The 13962-nt window shown below is 46.8% G+C and overlaps 1 protein-coding gene across 1 annotated transcript; it reads right to left on the bottom strand.

Annotated features, from left to right (window-relative positions):
* Positions 1–3144: 3144 nt before the first annotated feature.
* Positions 3145–8521, bottom strand: Il19 (interleukin 19). Its single transcript, XM_013017327.1, has 5 exons — positions 8378–8521; positions 8160–8225; positions 5633–5785; positions 4641–4712; positions 3145–3258 (listed from the first exon to the last, which is right to left on the bottom strand). Exons 1-5 carry the CDS (start codon positions 8519–8521, stop codon positions 3145–3147), a joined length of 549 nt encoding a protein of 182 aa, XP_012872781.1.
* Positions 8522–13962: the final 5441 nt, after the last annotated feature.

The following is a 13962-nucleotide window of genomic DNA, read 5'->3' as shown; positions in this document are numbered from 1 at the left end:
CATGGTGTTCATGGAGGTGCCCCAGGGAGAGCTGTCACAGGAAAAGAAGGGCAGTGAGCCCGCCTGCAATACAAGAACAGGAAGGCAGTCTGGACATGGATGCCAATGCAGAAACTGCAAGCCCCCTGCAGACTCAACACACAGAGCTACGGAGATTTCTATCTGTCCCATTCTGAAGATGCAGATTTGTTCCGGCACCTCTTGTTTGTCTCACTTGACAACTGTGAATTATGGGAAATCATTCAGTAGCACCCATCATTTTTAATGAGTATGCTGTTGACATCCAGCCCTGAATACACAGGCTCTCAAATCCTCATAATAATTCCAACACTGAACAGACCAGAAAGTAAGACACGGCCTTAGTAAACTGTCCAAAGTCACTAAGTTGGTGCTGAAGCCAAGGTTTCACACCAAAGTCCGTCCCGACTTCCGACAAGTCGGTGATTTTAGAAGATAGCTACCCTGAGCATGCTTGGCTGGCAGCAATTTTCTCTGAGGGTTAAAAAGAGTGGAAGAAGGATAGAATGTCCCCAGGAGAAATCCAGAGTGTCATCTAGGCCAGGAACATCGTGTGACATGTTCAGAAGCTTTGCTTTGTGTTGGCCCATGAACTTGTGTGCCACTTGTGAGCACTTGTGTGCTCATTAGTCCAGGCTTCTTTCGATATGCCTGGGTTTAATTATAAGCATTGCTGGCATTCGGAGCAGTAACCTGGATCCTGGGTCATATGACCTTGGCCAGAGAGGAGAGAATTTCCCCAGCAGTAGGAGAGGACCCCAGGACCAGACAGACAGGGCCTGGACTCAACTTCTGGATCTGCTATCCCTTTACCATGGAGCCTTGGACAAGTTTCCCACTGCCCTGAGCCTCTGTTGCCTTCTCTGACCCAGTGGGCACAGGAATTACAAGCTCCGGGGCCAGCTCTGAGGCCTTAATGAGATGCTGTACGTGAAATGCTCCTAGGCACCCAGAGGTCCCCCTCCCCCCATACCAAACAGGTGAGAGAAAGCCCAACTTCTTCAGGGCAATGACCAGAGCTCATAGAGGACTCAGAAGGAAGGTTTGGGGGGAGGGGTGATTGTATACTTGGATATTTAACAAGTATTTCTTTTTTCTCCTTTTCTTTTGTTTGGCTATAGTGGGTTTGAACTCTGGGCCTTGTGCTTGCTAGGCAAATGCTCTACTGAATGCCACAACTCCAGCCCTTTGTGCTTAAGGATCTTATACTTTTTGCCTGGGGCCCGCCTCAGACCATAATCCTCTTTCCCCATACCTTCTGCGTAGCTATGATTACAGGTGTGTACCAACACACTCAGCAATTAGTGCGCATTGTGTAAGAAGCAGTTCTAATTCAGTGACAAGCCTGCTCAGGACCCAAAGAAGAGGTGAGACACTTTCTTCAGGTTTGAAAGGAAGAATAGGCAAGAGACAGAGAGTTCAGGCAAAATACCTGAGATGAGAGTGAGAAAGAGAGAGAGAGTGTGTGTGTGTGCTCTGTACCATCAATGTACCTTCTCCTCTTTCCACACTCATGGACCTTACATTTGAATAAGGAGGCAGAAAAGAAACAACACAGGATGCTAGGAAAACAGGAAGGAGAGGTAAGGTTTTCCAAGGTGGAAGTGGTAGGTGTGGGGTACAGCCTACATGGTGTCCTTTTGGGTAAAGGCTGTAGGAAGGAAGAAAGGTAACTGCAGCTAGCCAGGTGCCGTACAGATGCTGGCTCAGGATAATGCATATGGAGTTCTTCTCTCAGCCTTGGGAAATGTCAGCTGTTATTTCCCACTGGTTATTGACAGGTCTTTGTCCTCTGAAGCAGCTAAGGAGTGTTCATCTAGAACTTGGCGCCTTCTCCACAGCCCCCTAGGGCCTTGGCCCTCTGCCCAGGGTGTCCGAGGCCTCTGGGCTGTACCTGCTCAAGTTTGTCACCATGACAACCATCCCTGATTAGAAATATATTCTCAGCACAACACCTACCACCCTTAGAGAATGGATTAGGGTTAGTTTAGTCTTTATCTGTGTTGGGAAGAGAGAGAGATAACAAAGAAATGCATACAGAGAAAATCAAAGAGATGAAGGAGCTGGAAAGAGAAGACAGAAGCACAGAGAAAGAGATATCAGAAATGGAGGGAGATGGAAAGGAAATCCAAAGCAGGGTGAAGGCCTCTCTGCCCCACCTGAGTGAACAATGTAAAGAGCCAGTGCTATGGTTTGATGAGACTTGCCTCTTTCCGGGTCTCAGATGCTAGAGGCTTGGTCCTGAGGGTTGTGGATCTGTACAAGATGGGGCCTGGTGGGAGGTCCTGAGGTCATTGAGTGGGTACCCTGGGAATGAACTAAGCTATGTGCCCTGGGATCTTGGATCTCCTGAGAATACATTGTGACAAGAGCAAGCCTTAACCCTACATCATTTTCTGCCATCCTATCTCGAGGTGTCTTCCTTCTGCATGCTTTCGCTATTGTGATGCCTTCCATCATGCAGCGCCTAGCAGAGCCAAGGCCTTGCCAGCACCATGTCCTGAACCCGCAGAACTGTGAGCTCAGTAGACCTCTCTTCTTTTGAAAGTAACCCAACCCCAGATATTTTGTTTCAACAACTAAAAAATGGAATCATAAAACACTGTTTGGAACCATTTTCTGCACCAGTTTTAAGCCCTGGGTAGGTAAACTATTATCCCGCGCTGAGCTTCAAGTTCCCCATCTAGGTACATTCTTCATGCCTCTTTTAGTCTACTAGTTGCTATGTAGTGTTTGACTGATTCCCTGAATCAGAAGGCACTTTCTCTCAGAGGTAAAGCATGGCGTTTATTCAGACAAGTCAGTCGGCCCCACATAAACTACAGAAGACATGACTTTACAATAAGTTAATGGGAATTGGATCATTTCCTTCCAGGCTAGCTCCCAGAACCTGGAAGGTATAGGTCATTATAAATAAAATAACATACTACTTGGCTATTTTCAAGTGGGATCAGACAGCCGGAGACCAGCCCATGAGATTTTTCATTTGCAGGGTGAGATTGGCCCAAACTCATTTTCTTTCCCTAACCCCAAAGGGGAGACTCCCAAATCAGCAGGGAGGCTTCTCCCCTTTAAAGTCTGCCGTAATCATAAGAAACCTCTCCAGAGATGTTCATCCCTGGATAATTACACAGGAACTTGGTGTTGAGCATGGGAAGTTTCCTGGTGATTCTTGTTGATCCAGGCTAAAAAGATGTCAAGCTCACCCAGGGATTTAATGGCGGCAGCACGGACCTCCAGCTGAAAACAATAACACCACCATAAGTTCACACCTGGAGACTGGGCCAACATTTGCTATCACTGACCCTCAACTTGAGTCCCCATGTGATTTGCTTTTTATGTATCAAATATATTTGCGTAGCAGACATTTGGCATTATTTTCCGAATAGCTGACCAGCTTTGTGTTTACAAACAAGCCAATAAATCATGCCAACTCCTTCTGTTTTACCTCTCCCTCTTATCCCAACCACCACCCCCTTGCTTGTCACAGGAAAGATTTGCCTTGCTGGCCATTTCTTTTATTTGCTTTTTTATGTCAGCTTGCTTTTAGTACTTCTGTCTTCCCAAAAGTCTTGGTACCTTTGGTGATCTCCAGTGGAAAGGGAGATTATGCTGTCCCCACCTGACCCTAAGGGTTCGTGTCCCCCACAGCATCACAGCTGAGTAGTCAAAGAATCAGAATTAGACTGTGACTCCTGACTTCTCCACCTCTTTCCACACGAAAGGGAGAAGATCTAAAGGTGCATCCATAGAGCCAGTGGGAACCAAAAATCCTACGTCCACCACTTAGAGGCAGAGAGGAATTTAATAACTCACTTAACATACTGGGACCTGTTTTTCCTAATTCACCCAGGACAGATAATATTCATAGCATTATTGTGAAAGACCAATGAGGCCACACATTCATGGGCTTGGAACACTATCAAGTTCACAGTATAAGAACCACTTGGCTCTTGCTACATTATCTAATGGAGATAAAGAGCTCTGCACAGACCCCCACACCTCCTTGCTCTTCAAAGCTAGTGGCATCATCCGTGGGTGCGGTCAGAACCACAGAAACCCCGGATTCCTCGAGCCAGTTCTCACGATGATGCGAGCTTATGAGAAGCACGGCTTTTATATTGACCCCTGCACGGGAAGCACTGTGCCTTCATCAGGATGCAGAATACCTACGATGCGTGCTGCCACAAGATACTCCACACACAGCGTGTTTACTCCATGCATAACAGCGTGTAATTCGCTACGGATCTCGTTTCCTTTATATCACCCCCATCTTACCTACCATGTACTTCTCCCCAAGTTATAACCCAGTCAGGCCTGGTAAGCAGAGGTATAAAGAAACTAGGAGAGGGATAACAGAGAATCAGCCAGTGAGGTAAGACCAACACACGTGTGCGCACGTGCGCGCGCACACACACACACACACACACGCATGCACACACGCACGCACGCGCGCACACACACACACACTGCAGATAAAGACACAGGATAAACCTGCCACAAAGACTCACTGAGTATAAAATAAATTACTCAGAGTAGGGAGGAGGCAGAAAGGCTATTATTCTCCATCAAGACAGCTACCCTTCCTTTGTCATCATCTCCATCTTCTTCCCCGACCTCACCTGATCGTAGTTGTCCTGGATGATGCTAGTGGCATTGGTGGCTTCCTGACTACAGTGGCACCATCTCTGCTCCTGCCGTGACACATTGGAGGCAGCTCCTGTCAGCAGACCTTAGCACAGGCCCGCTGGCATGCCACCTCCCACTTGAGAAGGGACATCTCTCCTCCCACCCAGGTGAGGGGCAGGTGAGCAAATTCAGGTGGAGCAGACAGGGGAGACTAGTGCCTGTCTATGAACGTGGTCGCCATCTGACCACAGCTTTGGCTTTTTTATGAGTTCACAGCACCAAGAGAGTACACATGACATCTTCTTGTCACCACTCTGTGATCGCAGCACCCCAATCAGTGAGGCACTCAATATTTGTCGGGTGGAGGAAATGGTTAAACGTGCCCATTGGAGTCCATGATTGTAGTACTGTAGGCAGGGTGGGGTTTATCACTTTTCTAACAATGTTAGAATCTGGGGCACAGAGAGGTGATGTTATTTGCTACAGGAAGTGAACATTTTACACAGGAAGTGAACAGCAGGAAAGGGATGGAAACCCAGATTTACCTGGATCTAAGTTTTTTGTTGTTTCATTATGATTTTGATTCTGATGTTTGATTTTAAGAGGTGACCCTTAGGGATAAGGGTCAAGAAACAACCCGGAGGATTCCTTACGAAAAAACTCCAAAAGACTACGGTAAGACCAGAATCCTTCACATGCCCCTCACAGGGATGCTTAAGGTAAGCTGGTTCTCCCAGGAGGATTGTCCAAGAGGAGACCCATCTGACAAGATGTCAGTTGACCAGAAGTCTTAGGACAGGAGTGACTACCATGTGAAGGTTCCTGATGGTTCTTCCATAGATGACAGGGCAGCGAATTTCCTTTGACCCCACTCCACCCCCACCCCCACCAACCCTACCAGAAAGCATGCTGGGGGCCACGCTGGCCCAGGCTCTCCTTAGTCAGTCTGAGAGCACATGTCTGAAACCCTGATTCACAGACTTACACATTGCTGCAGAGTTTTCTGCGTGTGGAGGAAAGAGTTGGCAATGCTGCTGATCTGTCTCCGGATCTGGGGGTTTGGCTCCTGATGATCCTTGAGCACTTTGTCCATGTAGAATGCCAGGAGGTTCCTGGTCACGCAGCACACATCTATGGGCTACAGATACAAATTAGAGAACATCCCACCCCCCAGAGCCTTCTTTTATGATCTTAGAGACCAAAGCAGGCTGTACAAGTGGGGACAGCAAGAAGCAAGAGAACTAGACGTTATTTTCTAAAATTCCTAACAGCCTCAAAGTGTTCATTCATTCTCCCCACAGCCAAGCTACTGAGGGGGAAGACTGGGAGTTATAGCAACCAAAAGATGGGATCCAAATCTTCCATCAGAGATTAGAATCCCAAACATGTCACTCCTATATTCTGTTTAAACTTGTTCTGAAGAGTGCTGGTGGCTGAGAATATTATTATTATTATTATTATTTTCCCTTCCTGGGGCTTGAACTCAGGGTCTAGGCACTGTCCCTGAGCTTCTTTTTGCTCAAGGTTAGCCCTCTACCACTTAAGTCACAGCACAACTTCTGGCTTTTTCTCGATAGTTTATTGGAGATAAGAGTCTCATGGGCTTTTTGGCCTGGCCTGGCTTCAAACCACAATCCTCAGGTCTCAGCCTCCTGAGTAGCTAGTATTATAGGCCTGAGCCACCCGCACCTGGCTGAGCAGGTTTCTTGAATAGGACTTCCTTCCATTACAGAGGCTGAAGCTGATTACTCAATAATGTCTCCCATCCATCAAGACCCATGGCTACAGCATGCCAGGTATATTGGGCATGATGCTACTTTTATCCTGGCTACTCTGCTGTTCACCACAGTGCTGGGCTCTCTTCCAGACTGTCCTTGTAAACTGCAGGGCTCATTTGAATGCTACTGAGATTTGTAAGACTGGGAACTGACTGCATGCATGTGACTGAGAGGTTTCCTAAGCTCTCCCAGGGAAACTGGCTAAACGGTGTCCTTCTAACAATCTGTACTCTGTCCATCCCATCAATTACTGGTAGAAGATTTTAGTCCAAGTAGGGAGTGGCTTACAACATATCCATCTTCATTAGCCTGAAAGGAAGCAGCCTCCCTGGCCTCCAGGGTAGCTTTTCCTAGATGGCAGCAAAGTTGACTTAACACACAGAAATCCTTTCCCCCTCTAACATATTTATAAGATGATTTCTTTGTTGCTTTGTATGTCCCTCCCCCACAGTATAACCCCTGCTTTCACTGTATTTGATGTTGGTATAATTGGTGGATGGGAAGGGAAAAAACAAATCGTTTAACTAGGGATACAGGTAGACCCATTGCAACAATGAGATGTACAAGTCTTTATGTTGAAAACGAACTTTACAACTTTGGTGAGGGGGGGAAGGGGGAGGTGGATTCAGTGTGGGGGGAGGCGGGAGGGGGGAGGATGGAAAGGGATGGGAAGGGGAAACAAAGGAGGAGGCTACAATGCTTGATAAGAAATGTACTCATTATCTTGCCCATGTAATTGTAACCCCTTGTACAGTATTTTCACAATAAAAATAAAATAAAATTAAAAAAAAAGAAATCCTTTCCCCCATTCTCACTGGGCCCTTAACTAGAGGGGCAAAGGGGCTGGGAAGTTGGCTCAGTGATAGAGTGCTTGCCTTGCATGCATTAGGCCCTGGGTTCGATTCCTCAGCACCACATAAGCAGGAAAAAAATCCAGAAGTGGCGCTGTGGCTCAAGTGGTAGAGTGCTAGCCTTGAGCTGAAGAGCTGAGGGACAGCGCTCAGGCCCAGAGTTCAGGCCCCACGACCGGACCCCCCCAAAAAACAAAAAAAAAACTAGAGGGACAAAAGATTACCCTGTGCTACTAAAGATACAGCATTAGAAAAAGGAATGCAGCACTCCAAAAAAATGAGGGAAGGAGGAAAAGGGGAAAGAAAGAAAAAGAGAGGGAGGAAAGGAAGGAAGGAAGGAAGGAAGGAAGGAAGGAAGGAAGGAAGGAAGGAAGGAAGGAAGGAAGGAAGGAAGGGAAGGGAAGGGAAGAGAAGATGAGAGAGAGAAGCAGAAGGAGGATGAGAAGATCAAGCTTTTTTTGCACTTTGGTCTCCACAGGGAAGATTTCACACACTTCACAAACATTTTGTAGCCATATATCCCATTCTCCCATGCACCTCAGATCTCTTCTCTCTTCTGTCCCTGACTCTACAGCCTCTCAGCATTTCAGTGGCTCTTCTTTTATTTCATTTCCCTTCACAGAAACTTCCAAATGACTCCAAACCACAAAAATCCTGCCCTCTGAGCACCTGCCTGCCTCCCACCCCCTCCATTACAATCTAAGGAAGCGGCATTTCTTTAGGACCCCAGGACAGAAGTGTGTCCAGACTTCTTGGTTAAAGAAGTCCTGAGCATTGACAACACATTGGGTGGAGATTTCTTTCTTATTCCAGGGCCATGTTACTTAAAAGATTAAAACACACTTTAAAAGAAAAAGGCACAACAGTCACAGACAAGCCATACCTTAATGCCCTGCAGACTTTGCAGTGTGGACAAGATGGTGACATTTTGGAAGACATCCTTGTTTTGCTAGGGAAGGAAACGGAAGGATAGACATAGGCGATGACATCTCACTTTCCCCTGAGATACCGGGGGTAATAGGAAAGAGCTTGTCTTCCCAGCCATGACTGGAGGTGACCCACACACCCCTTTGCCCACACCCTCACCCAACCCATCCTCACCAAAGTCCTTTTGATTTCCTGGAAACTCCTTTCTAGATGGCGCATGTCCACAGAAATGAGACATCTCCTGAAACCAAGACTCTGCCCTAAGGACAGGATCAGCAGTGTGCCCAGGATCCAGAGGAAAGCACTTTGTACCTTCATGTTCTATCCAGCCTTGAGAGAAACGGAAAGAGAATCACTCCAGTGTGTTCCTTCGGGGGACCTGCACCATGCAGAGTAGGAGGCAACCAAGACCTGAATCACAGCGCTGAGATGTTTCAGGGGCTTGTGTCACCTCTTCTGGTTGTCTCGACTCTGTTACCAATGAGCTCTCCCCCCGGCCCCAGCCCCGGGAAGCACAGGAGGGCTTCTGAAGTCCTCCGGAGTACATTTGTGTGTCCGTCACTATGCTGACTCAACCCGACTTACTTCGTCAACAGGAGAGAAAAGTATTGTTTTTAATCAATTGAATAAAGAAAAACAAGGTTGGTCATAAGCCATGGAAATTAGGCAACAGATCTGAAAAAAGAAAATCGAAGCACATTTGGGCTTTTGGTTGTTGTTTGACCCTCAAGTAAGCAACACCCTTTTATGATAAAACCTCAGAGCGTATCTGCTTCAAAACATTTGTTTGGAGCTAACTAGGCAGATTTGTGCCTTCTGGAGAAGGCGGGGAAAGAAGGCACAGATATCTCTTAAAAACTACTTAGTCACAGTGAGGAGCTAGGGGAGGAATGCCTTCTCCCTGTAAGAGGCCAAGCTGATGGATTTACATCTGTCGTCAACAGAACCAGAGAAGCAGAGAGACAGAGACAGAGACAGAGACAGAAACAGAGGCAGAGACAGAGAGACAGAGACAGAGAGAGATGTTTGCAACCAGCTAGTTCTCCAGCAGAACAAGACTTCATGATACTTGCTGCCTCTTCTCACGTACCCTTCTTGCTTGTTTCTCTTGACCTCTTTGTTTAAAAATGTGTCCCATGAGCCTGGTGCTGGTGGCTCATGCCCATAATCCTCACTACTCAGGAAGCTGAGATCTGAGGGTTGAGGTTTGAAGCCAGCCTGGACACAAAAGTCTGTGAGACTCTTGTCTCCAATGAACCACAAAAAGAAAAAAAATAACAACAAACCACAGGTATTTATGGATGTAGTTCACGTGGTAGAGCATAAGCTTTGAGCAATAAACTGAGGGACAGCAGCCAGATCTTGAGTTCAAGCCCCAGTACTGGCACACTTATACACACACACACACACACACACACACACACACACACGATGCTCATGGGGAGACAGGTACCTCATTGTACAGCTTATTATCTTTCTCTGACCCCTCCCCGTAGCACAGTCTTTACAGACAAAGCTTAGCCTTAAAGGTGAGTCTTAGAACAACACATATGGCTGGACTGCCAGTGTCCCCCATGGACCAATACAGTTGTGCCGACTGGGCTCAGCGTGCCCACCCTGTGTCGCAGTAGAAAAGAGTCAGGCTCTGAACCTAGAAAGCCAGCTAGGGATCTACAGAGCCTCCACCCTGACCTTTCACTGTGATTGTAGTGGCTATAACTATTTTTTAAAAAAGGGGAGGAGCCTAGGGCATGAATCACACTGTTCTAGGACTCCCCAGCTCCCTCTCTAGGAAGCCCAGAATCAGCAACTCCTGCCTCTCCCTAGCTCCTGCCCTTCTGAGAGGCCAGGCAGGTGTACTCAGAGCCCTTGCCCTCATCAGGGAAGGGACAGGCAGTAGGCTAAATACTTCTATTTCCCTGTTTTCATTTCTTCCTAAGAAAAGATGGGAGATCAGCCCCACATTCAGCAAAGTCTGTGGCAACTTCCCTGAGCTCTGCCTCATTCTAGACATCTTGGCCAATTCAGATAGTAAGAGAAGGTAACGCACCTCCTACACACCGCATGTGTTGGAAAATTTCACACAATTACCATGTGCGTGCTCACCACCAGCCTGTGAGGGAACTGAGACATTCTACATTCCCATTCAGCAGACCCCCAATGACAGAGCTAACAGCTGAAGGGAAAGCCACCAGCCCCTCCCACCGGAGGGCTGTCCTCTCCCACCTCAACTGGAGATCCCAGCCCTTAGTTTTTCCACCAGAAGAGAACCACTTCTGAATGGACCTACTGGCACTGGGGTGCACTCTACACTTTAAAAGATATTTACCAGTGCAAAGAATGTTAAGAGTATTTTAAAATAAACTATACATGGACTGGGAAGGTGGCTCAGTGGTAGAGCACTTGTCTTGCATGCCTGAGGCCCTGGGTTCGATTCTTCAGCACCACATAAGCAAAAAGAAAAAAAGCCAGAACTGACGCTGTGGCTCAAGTGGTAGAGCGCTATCCTTGAGCTGAAGAACTGAGGGACAGCATCCAAGCCCAGAGTTCAGGCCCCACAGCTGGACCCAAAAATAAAATAAAATATACAGTTTGTGGGTGGGGCTGGGAGGGAAACACTAGGAGACATTGTCCAAGAAGAAATGTACACTTTACCTGACTTATGTAACTGTAACCCCTCTATACATCACCTTTGTAATAACAATACATTTTTAATAAATAAAATAAAACATATAAGGTATAACTTTTCCAGAAAGTTCATAGAATGAAATGGCAATAGTTAAGACATTACTTCCTTGCCTTTGTTTAATTTCCTTCCTTCTTCCTCCTTTCCTCTTTTCTTCCTTCTGTCCATCCTTCCTTTACTCTTTCCTTTCTTTCCTTTCCTTCTTCCCTTTCTTTTCCTTCCGTCCTCTGTCTTTCCTTCCTTCCTTTCTGTCTTTCCTTCCTTCCTTCTTTCCTTCCTTTTATTTCTTCCTTCCTTTCCTCTTTTCTTTTTTCCTTCCTTCTTTCCTTTCTTCCCTTCCTTGCTTCTTTCCTCCATTCATTTTTTTCTTTCTTCTTTCCATCCTTTATCTCTTTTCACTGAGTGAAGGAACCAGAAAATTCACCACCCCTTCCCATTCTACGGAAGCCCTAATCCCCAGGGCAGCGCAGGCATGCGCAGTGGTGACAGGCCACCCCATAGTATGAGGGCTGAGGGCCTGAATCATGAGAAGCAAAGCCAGGGATGGAGCTTGCCCCACCCTCCCGTCTCACCGTGCCGACCAGCCGCTCAGGTGTCTTCTTCCCAGGTGCTCTCTGCCACTTGGGGAGGGCTGGTCACTTTTATCAAGTGGGTAAGAGGAAACGCTGTCAGGATTCGCTGGGTGGATCCATGCTCAGGAGATTGTTTTTTTCCCCTCTTTCATTTCCTTAAGTGTTTTTCTTTTCTTCTTCTTCTTTGTGATATAGCTGATTAATCATTAGGAAGAAATACCTCTTTTGTTTTTTGGATTTTTTAGGTCTTGACATGCAGTTTCTGGGAAAGAAATAAACTCCCCAACACCATGCAAATGAGCATCACTTGCAATTCTGTGTCCATAATAAAAAAAAAATACAACTTAGGTCACTTTCCTAGGAGCTGTGGCATGTCACCAACCGAACCTGCTGTTTACCCTGCAGGCTGAATCAGGAAAGTACTTCGTGATGTATTTGGACTAACCTTGCCAAGCACCCAGCCTCATGAGTCTCCACAGGTGCTTCTGGCTCCAGCACAAACCAACTCCCTGATGTTTCATGCACCCAGGGAGGCCCCAACCTATGCATGTGCCAGATGCAAGCTACGTGCTTCACCTCTATCCACTCATCTAACTTCACAGGGGTCAGGTTGTTTTAGGGGTGAATGGAAGTACTGGAGCTTTCACTCAGAGCCTGGACACTGTTTCTTAGCTTTGTGCTCAAGGTTAGCACTCTACCCTTGAGTTGTACTACCACGTCTGGCTCTTTGCTGTCCTTGGAGAGAAGAGTCTCATGAACTTTTCTTCTCCTGACTGGCTTTAAACCTCCATTCTCAAATCTCCACCTTCTGATTAGCTAGGATTATAAACATGAGCCACTGGCACCCAGCACAAGAAACAATTTTATTTTTCACCCTCTTGAATGCAAAGGTCTCTTTGTTCATTTCCTTGTCCTTTGGAAGGTCCTTTATTCTCAATCAATGCAGAGAAAGAAAATGAGACTGAGGCAGAACCAGGAACAGACCTGGAATCCAGAAGACCCTTTATCTAAATCACTTTTTTGTACAAAGTCTTCACCATGAAAAGCCAGAGGCTGAGAGATGGAAAGGTAGGTATGAACAGCTTCCTCCCCAAACATGAATTCCTAGAATAAAGGGAGCTTATGCTTACCAAATGAAGCAACCCTGAGATAGAATACAATTAAAGACACCCTCCCTGACCCAGGCTAGGACAGACACTGCTCCTGCAGCCAGATTTAGGACATGGCAGAGCAGGAAGAAGAACAGGGAGGATCGAGGTCTTTTTAGGGGACTAGATACAAGAGAAAGGAACCCCAGGTACTGGAAGACTTCTTATCCAGGATCTTGGACTTACTGGAATTAAATCTCTTGAGGGAAGATGTAGGCTATGGTAATTGACTCTGTATCCCTGAATTTAAATTTGGGGTTTCCCTCTTCTGTAGGCAGCTCTGGCAAAGCCACTCAAGATCTCTCTACAGGTCCATGAAATAGGACCTGAGAGTTTTAATGAGTTAAGGGGCCCGTATCATAATAAATACTCCTACATTGTGCAGCTGGAAAAAGAGAAGATACCTTCACTGGGAACAAATGGGCATCTCTCTGTCCCTTCTGGAGAGAAGCAAAGATCAGCATTCCAGCCATGGCCCCTGGCCCCACCTGTTTCCCAGGGTGGTGTCAGGTGGGGAGCTGGGTGCCATTTTCCTGAGCTGCCTGGGTTAGAGCCCAGCCTCCCACAAGAGAAGATTGCAACATGGCTACTCCTAGTGTCTCCTCTCTGCTCAGACTGTATGTCCTTGCCCAGCCTTCAGTTCAGAAGCAAGATGTCATATCAGGAAGTTTGCCAGGGAAGAGAAAGCATAAAGCATGTCCTGTAGCTGGATAGCTTCTCCTCCCAGCACGTAGAGCTTCAGTGGTGGCTGGGGCTGGAAGGTGGGCAGACAGGCTCCACACCCTGTGTCTGCCCCACAGGAGGCTGGCAACTCAACCTCTGTGTCGTCTGTTCATCTGTAAAATGATGCAAATTGTGCCTACTGAATACTCTCCATGTAGACATGGTGTGAAGATTAAAAAAATTAAAGGTAAGCCCTCAGCACAGTATCTAGCTCAAATCAAAAAGGGTGGCCACTGTTATTAACACTCCAGCCTCCCTTTAAGCTCCCAAATCGAGAGGAAAGGGGAACAATAAGAGGTAATTTCTGTCCATTCTAAGCCTTGCTGCCTAATACTTAATGTAAAAACAACTAAAATATATGCTGAGAAGTTGTTGCTCATGCCTATAATCCTAGCTACTCAGGAGGCTGAGATCTAAGGGTCACAGTTTGAAGCCAGTCGCAGCAGGAAAATCTGTGAGACTCTCATTTCTAATTAACCACAAAAAGGCCAGAAGTGGAGCTACGGCTCAAAAGGTAGAGCACTAGCCTTAATCACAAAAGCTAAGGGACAGCAACCAGGCCCTGAGTTGAAGTCCTAGGACTCAAGCGCTGCATGCGTGCTCAGCACACACACACACACACACACACAC

Source organism: Dipodomys ordii, unplaced genomic scaffold (assembly GCF_000151885.1).
Source record: "Dipodomys ordii isolate 6190 unplaced genomic scaffold, Dord_2.0 Scaffold35, whole genome shotgun sequence".
NCBI lineage: Eukaryota > Metazoa > Chordata > Mammalia > Rodentia > Heteromyidae > Dipodomys > Dipodomys ordii.
Note: the sequence above shows the minus strand (reverse complement) of the source record. Positions and strands in the feature narration are given on the sequence as shown.